Source organism: Athene cunicularia (genome assembly GCF_003259725.1).
Source record: "Athene cunicularia isolate RWA chromosome 17 unlocalized genomic scaffold, athCun1 chr17_part1, whole genome shotgun sequence".
Taxonomy (NCBI): Eukaryota; Metazoa; Chordata; class Aves; order Strigiformes; family Strigidae; genus Athene; species Athene cunicularia.
The window spans coordinates 5,391,589-5,398,774 of record NW_020799122.1 but is presented as its reverse complement, the minus strand read 5'-3'; the positions used below and the strand labels follow the sequence as shown (position 1 = coordinate 5,398,774).

Here is a 7,186-nt window from a genome sequence, read left to right as displayed (position 1 = left end):
GCAGCCCGCCAGAGGCTCTGCTGATGGGTCTAACTGACACCGCTGCGTGCGCCATAAATACTGCAGGATATCATATTTTATTTTGACCAAGCTTGCTTTTTTACCCCTAGAAGCCTCCCGCCCAGGAACGCTGCAGGTTTGCTTGCAAGCACTTTGAGTGCAAAGGCTGCTTCTTGGCCAGCCGCTGCTGGAGGCTGGGGTGCCCTAAAGCAGCCAGCGAACTGTGACAAAAGGGGATGTTTCTGTCCCTCCAGTCCCACCCGCACCTCCAGCACGGTCTGCGTGGCCATGCCAGCAGCTGACGCCGTGCATGGCCGCAGCTTTGCGGGGAGTTGTGGCCAGCAGCCCCCAGCCGCAGGGCAGGCAGCACCGCGGGCAGGCAGGGGCGGGCAGGCAGGCAGGGAGCGCGAGGCTGAGCAGACTGGGCGTGTGGACATGCCAGATTTGTCTGTCTGGATTTGTCTGTCTGGGCATTCGCCGAGGTGGTTGATGACCCATGTGGATTGAGTGTCAGGCCTGGAATAGCCCCACTGGAGCAGGGAGCCTGTCTACAGGTTTAGCAGGGATATTTATAAACCCCTGGTTTGGGGGCTGTTTTGCAAGCAGTGCAGTGGGACGGTGCTCCTCATGGCCCCAGTGCAGGGATTGGGGATTTTTTCCTCCTGAACTCAGTTTGTCCAGCTGGGACCAGTGGTGACAGCCCACCTGGCTGCAGGAGAGACCAAATTGCTTTCCATTGCCACTACCCTTTTGACAGGGGTCTGGTGACGCCAAGTCCGTCCTGCACTGCCCTTCCGCCTCCCTCCCCTTCCCGCCGGGGATTCGTGCTGGGGTGCGAGGCTGGATTCTCGTGGGGAGGCCAGGGCAGCTCTGTGTGTAAGGCAGAGAAATTCTCTCATTGTCATTCTGTGTGTCTGAATGTGTGTCAGCAAAAGAGACCAGCACCAGATTAAATTAACTCCCAGGGCTTTCAAGGTATTTTTTTAACCCATGACAGCTCCTGAGGAACATGCTCAGTAATAGCTCAGCATCCCCGACACGAGGTTGGACAGGAGGGAGAGACAAGTCTCCCTATTTCTGCAGGCTGCTAGCCACCAGCACTTTAACCCTCTGCCCACTGATGACTGCAAAGAGCCCCACACAGCAACAGCCCTGCACGGAGAGGGAGAAAATGGGAGGCCGTGCGGCAGGGAGGTGACAGCTATAGCCAAGTTAAAGCAGTGATGATGATCTCCCCCGCTGGTGTCAGGTGGGCTGAGATTTTCCACATGCCTGGGAGCCGGGCAGCGGGATGAGGGCAGGCAGATAGGGACGGGGTGCTGACTTCTGCGATAGCCTGAGAATGCTACTGCCCGGCCAGTGATGGGATGGGAGCTGGTGGGTGTTGGTGATGCGGTGGCATCTGTGCACGCTCCCAAATGGTACCTGAGCTGGACAGGGTTTTGATTTAAGGGTGCCTGAGACGGAGAGGAGCTCTTCCTCCAGCCAGGATCATCATCGCAGATTCAGGGTAAATTCCTGGAGGGTGTGTTTCAGAAATAAATTGATGTATTTTATTTTGCTTTGATTCACTAGGGAGGGAAATACGAGCAAAGCTCAAGAGTGAGGGCTCCTCAGGACCTCTGGTACTTGCTTGCCTGAGCATTGGCCTTGCCTCCGGCCAGCCTGGGCACAGGCTGAATGCATAGATCATCTGAAGGATTTTGAGAACTATGGATAAAAAGTGCAAAGAAAGCACAAAATTTTTCTTCTCATCTTAGAAAGCCAACAACCATCTTTCATTTAGCACTTAAGCTCTCCAGTGCATTTTGGGCAAGACTTTTAAAAATATCTGGGGGCCTGATTCCCAGGGTTACCTGTACAAATACTGACCTCTGTAACTGGGCATTTGTGTAAGCAAATGTCACTGGCACCAAGAGACGTGCCTGTTCTGCTCCTCGGTGCAATATTCATCTTCTCCACTTCTCTGTCTACAGGGGATTTCCAGACTATTTGCATCGGAATAATCCCATTTCTTGAGCGTGTGAGTGGTATGGGGCCAGTAACTGGGTGATGGCAGCCCGTGGGATCTGGCTCGTGTGGTCACTGCAGCAGGCTGCTGTCCTTCGGGCAGGAGGAGCTGAGATAGATGCACGGTCTCTCCCAGCAGTGCTCGAGCCTTAGATCCACACAGCTGCAGTCCAGGGTCTGTAGCAAGGTTCTTCAGACCTGTAACCCGGAGCTGGGAGCACAGACGGGATGTTCTCAGGGGCTCGCCAGTGCTGGTGGGGAGCTGGGAGCCTGACGGTAGCCATCCATGGACAAAGTGGTGGGGCACAATGTGCCACGGCAGGGCAGGTCTTCCCTCTCCTCTGGAGGAGGCCTCCTCAGCGCCTGGCATGAGCCCACGGCATCCAGCCCACGCTGCAGGAAGCCTTCCTCCTCCCCATCCCGTGATGCCCACTCCCACGGGGCGAGTACCTGTGCTGCTGATCGCGGCGGCGGCGCCGGGATGCGGGCGCTGCCTCTCACCCGCTCTCAGCGCGGGATCTGCGGTGCTGGATCGCACGGCAGGAACGTGTGCGGTATCGAGGCCACGCTCGGTGCTGGGGGCAGGGGGATGGGAATTCATTAGCAGTGTCTCTTTTAATCAGGAGGCAGGTGCTGCTTCTCCTTGGGTCCAGGGACGAGGTGAGTGATGGAAGTCACTGCAGGGGAGCCCCCTGAGTGGGGAGAGAGGATGGGGCTAGCGGTGTCTGAAGGTATCCCTGCCAGAGAGAGGGAGGCGGTGGTTAGGGCGCTCTCGCAGGGGGTGAGATGTTGCAGAACAGTCAAATCAAGACGCCGCCCAGGGAAAGCCCCTTGGGGGGAAGCCCCCGAGCAGTGCCCAGCCGTGGAGCCTGCAAGGCCAGGCGGCACAGCCCGCCGTAGGAGCAAGACCAGCTGCCGTGGGGAGGGGAGATGCCGCGATCTCCTCCGGCTCTGACTTGCCGATACTGAAATGTGAATTGTAGCGCAAAAAAACTACATTTCCCAGTTTCCCTTGCAGCCCAGGGGAATAAGCAATTGGAAGATTTAAATAGACCAGGCCAGAAGCAACCAACCTTTGGCACAACGCTTTTCCCTCCTCTTCTTCCAATCTATTGGCTGTTTAACCTTTTTCCCTGGCACTGGAGTGGCTGCTAAGCCTGGCATTAATTTTCCTTCCAAGCTTGCTAGGCCCATGAAGTAAACAGCCATGTGCATTCCTTACTCTATATTTAACAGCTGCAGTCTGTGCTGGGGGCAACTGCAACAGAGGGGAACCTTTGTAGCGTCCCAAATTCACGGCTCGTGAGGGTGGGAGTGGGGGAAGCTTTCTGCAGGGAGAAGAGGAATTTCTCTCCTTCCCGGTATTTGCAAAGCAGGTTGTGCTAAAGAGAGACTGCAATGCCAGCATCCCAGCCGCGGTCCAGGGCAAGAGACAGGAACAATGTCCTCAACAGGGCTGAGTTCCTCTCCCTGAATCAGCCCTTGAAGGGGAACCAGGAGAGCAGGAGCTCCGGCAGAAAGCAGAGCGGCCAGGCCGGGGCAGCTGGTGCCCAGAACAGCAACCCCAAGGAGCGGAGGCAGTCGCAGCAGCTGCCCGAAGAGGACTGCATGCAGCTCAACCCCTCCTTCAAGGGAATCGCCTTCAACTCTCTGCTGGCCATCGATATCTGCATGTCCAAGAGGCTGGGAGTGTGTGCCAACAGAGCCTCCTCCTGGGGTGGTGCCCGCTCCATGATTAACCTCCTGGGGATAACGGGGCACGGAATTCCCTGGATTGCGGGTACGCTCATCTGCCTGGTGAAGAGCAGCACGCTGGCAGGCCAAGAGGTCCTCATGAACCTGCTGCTAGGTGAGTGGCAAACCTCCCTCCCCACCGGGAAAGCCCAGCCCTGGTCACAAGGGGCAGCGGTACTGGGACTCCTCCTCTGACTGCTCCCAGCCGCCAATGTGGTCAGGAAGCAGGGAGTGACCTTTAGGGAAAATACTGCACTTATCGGCTGTCTTGGTCCTGGGTACTATGGGTGATGGATGCAGCAAAAAGTTGTCTAAGAGGGATGGAGTAATCCTGGTAGCTGGTGACACCCACGGAGTAGGGGCAGGTCCCCGGTCCTGCATGGGGCAGGGTTGTCCAGTCAGTCCAATGTGGTGTGCAGGTGGATACCAGCAGCAATGTCTTTTATTTAATCTATGGTCATTTGTTTTGGTGGTTTGATAGGTGGGGAAACATAAATATTTAAATCTTTGGTATCTGGATCAATTCCTGAGGATATCTTTGAGAAAAAAAGATTTCCATCCCCTCACCACCTTCTTGAACAGACCCCGGCTCCACATCTCAGCCGCCGCGTGATGGAGTCCTGTCTCCTTCCCTGCTGCGGTTTGGTCTCGCATCCTCCTTCCCTTGAGGACCTTTCTTGCTGCTGTCCCCATTTCCATGCGTTAATTTGACCCAGAGGCTGTGCAGGTGGACTGGGATCTTTCTGTCTCTCCTGCTAGTCCTTTCCTGTGCTGTGGTCGGTGTCCTTGTTTCTGGAGGTTGGGACGTGTTAAAGGAGTTTCCGTCTCAGTTGAGCAGGGCCCATCCCAGCCACGTGGACTGATGTTCCACAGTGACCAGGCTGAGCTCTGGCTGTGACTTGCCTTAGATCCTGGCCCCCACCTGAGGACCTTGCTCTTCTTGCTCTTCTGCCTTTGGCATGGGGACCAGTTATGGTATTTTAACGTGTGACTAATTACTATCTCTTCTGGCTCTGATCCACCCTAGTGTTTCACCCTCCCCCAAAAAACAGCCATTGGAACTCCCGCTTTTGGTTGGTAAGAGAGATCGAAAACAATGGATTTAGGCCTTTGCTTCTTAGGGAGCCTTCTGAGCGGATGTAGGGACATTTTATTTCAGAGGTACCTCAGGAGAGGGATGTCCTGTCCGCAGGGGCTGACTGCGATGCATCACGGGCTCTGCAACATGGCCCCAGGTTTTTTTCTTTCACAAGTTCATCCTTTAGAGAGGGCGAAGCTTGCACTGAACTGGCTTGAAAAGCACAGTGGTAGCTGCCTTTTCACCCCTCTGCCTTTGGAAGAGACTGTCCTCGTGCTGTGACATCTAATGAAGGGAGGCCATTGCAGCGAAGAAGCCAGAATAGCATCGGCGTGATGCGGAGCCTGCCGACGTCAGCAGTTCTTCCAGGGGCTCCTCGGGGCGCTGGGTCAACCTCTCACTGAGAAAAGAAACTCTGTTTAAAAGGGCACGAGGATGAAATAGTAGGTGACTAACATCAACCAGCACAGTTTCCAGATGTCTCCTGACCCAAGAGCCTTTGACAGTTTTGGAGCCTGAAAACTGACCTCTTTGACTCCAAAATATTTGAGATCCTTACAAAGATATAATGCCACCTTTGACTTAAAAACAGGAAAGGTTTTCTCGCCCTTCTGTTGCCATGGGAGGAGGCCAAATGCAAAGTCACCTCCAGGTTGCGTTGAAACTTTGAGGATCAGGTGGTCACTGTGAGAGCTCAGCCCTGCACCACTACCTGCATCTCCAGGTCTCCTGAGCTCAAGTGCCCGGGGACAACTCGTGGGGTTTCCGAAGTCTTGCTTCCTTGCCTAGACACACTACTCCCATCCCTCTTCTCCGCCTGCCAAGAAAGAAAATAGTTAAATTGTGTGAAGGAGTAATTCACAACGTGACTTGACAGCTCTGTAGGGTCTGGCAGCCTCCAGAAAGCTCCACTTTGCCCTCTGAGCAGACAACGCTGACTGCGGGACTGACCAAGGTGCCCTGAGCCTCTCTTGCCAGAGCTTCCGCAGCAGGACTCGTGTCACCCCACGGAGCAGATCTCTGCTGGGAGCGTGGCCTTGGTTCGATATTTAAGATTGCAGTCAGGAACGGCAAATACCTGAGCAGCTGCTGCCGTGATACCTGCATTGGTGATGGAGGAGGGAGTCTGCTGGGGAGTGGGGGGCTGGAGGCAGGTCCCGTGAGAAGTGGGGCCTCATGAGTAAATAGGAGGGGTATGGCACGACTGCTGCCTCTGGCATCCTTGGTCCCTCTTGCTGCTCTTTTCCACTGGATCAAATCCATCAGGATGTGGTGTAAATCCCCCTGGGTAGGGACAGTTCAAAGGGAAGGGAACCTCCTGGTGCTTTCCCGGTCTCCTGGGAAGTGGGAAGCTGGGGTTGTCTCTGGTACCCCTTCCCTACCTCCCCTGGATCTCCTCCCTTCCCCCTGCTTGCTGAGAGTTTGATACATCAAGCAGAATTTCTGATGCAGTCTCTGGGCAGGGAGCCAGCCCATCATAGAGCACTTGTTTAGGATTTGCAATCAGGCTTTCAAGGCAAGGAGACAGGAGACTGCTGAAATGGGACTGGGAACCTGGCAGAAGCACCACTGCAGATGCTGTCTCTTATACACATGGATATTTGCAGAGCTAATGAAAACTGTGCTTCCCAAATTAAAGTACGAGCAAGCAGGGAAAGAACTGGAGTGCACCTAATTAAAAATGCATACGCAGGCAGGAAGACAGAAGACAAGGGTAAACAAATGGCAGGGACCAGATTTGTTTGCAATAAATATGGAAGGAGGCACAAGGCAACTTGGGGGTGCCCAGCCCGCGGGGTGCAGCGGCACCTGTGCAGCCTGAGGAAGCATTCTGCACCGTTGCTGATGCTGCCGCGTCTCCTCTGTGAGTAAACAACCCTTCGGGCTTCGGGGCTGGCAGCCCGGCATCTTTTACTGAAACCAAACACATTACTAGTGTCTCCAAGAGGTTATTGTACAGCTTACAAAGCTAATACTTAAAGAGGTTGCATTTTTGCATGCAAATAAGCTTTGATTTAGACTCATTAGCATTTCCCTTTCTAAGCTCTAGGTTGAGTTATTCTTAGACTCCTTTCTCTTGGAGGAATTATGACTTATTTATCTGACAGAGCGACTACTATCTCCCATCTCATTTTCGTAATCTAACATAACCTTCACAATTCTCAGCAGCGTTGTTTGACAGATACCTACAAAAAGAAATATGTCACAGGCACAGCTGTGTGGTGTCTGCCTTTCCCAGCTGGGAGTTTGCATAAACCTTCCCCTTTGCTTTGGTCCTCCTGCGTTGTAGAGCGAGAGCCCGGCTCTGGCACCAGCTCTTGCAGAAATGCCAAAGGGTTGGCCCGCTCCCAGCAGCACATGGCT

General features: G+C 54.3%; 1 protein-coding gene across 1 annotated transcript in view; it reads left to right on the top strand.

Moving 5' to 3' along the window:
- The first annotated feature begins 2,982 nt into the window (after positions 1–2,982).
- PLPP7 (phospholipid phosphatase 7 (inactive)) overlaps positions 2,983–7,186 on the top strand; it is a 14,903-nt gene continuing 10,699 nt past the window's right edge. The window contains exon 1 of the mRNA XM_026860703.1: positions 2,983–3,859. Coding sequence (XP_026716504.1) covers positions 3,409–3,859 — 451 coding nt within the window. The 5' untranslated portion in view covers positions 2,983–3,408. The remainder of the gene's footprint in view (positions 3,860–7,186) is intronic.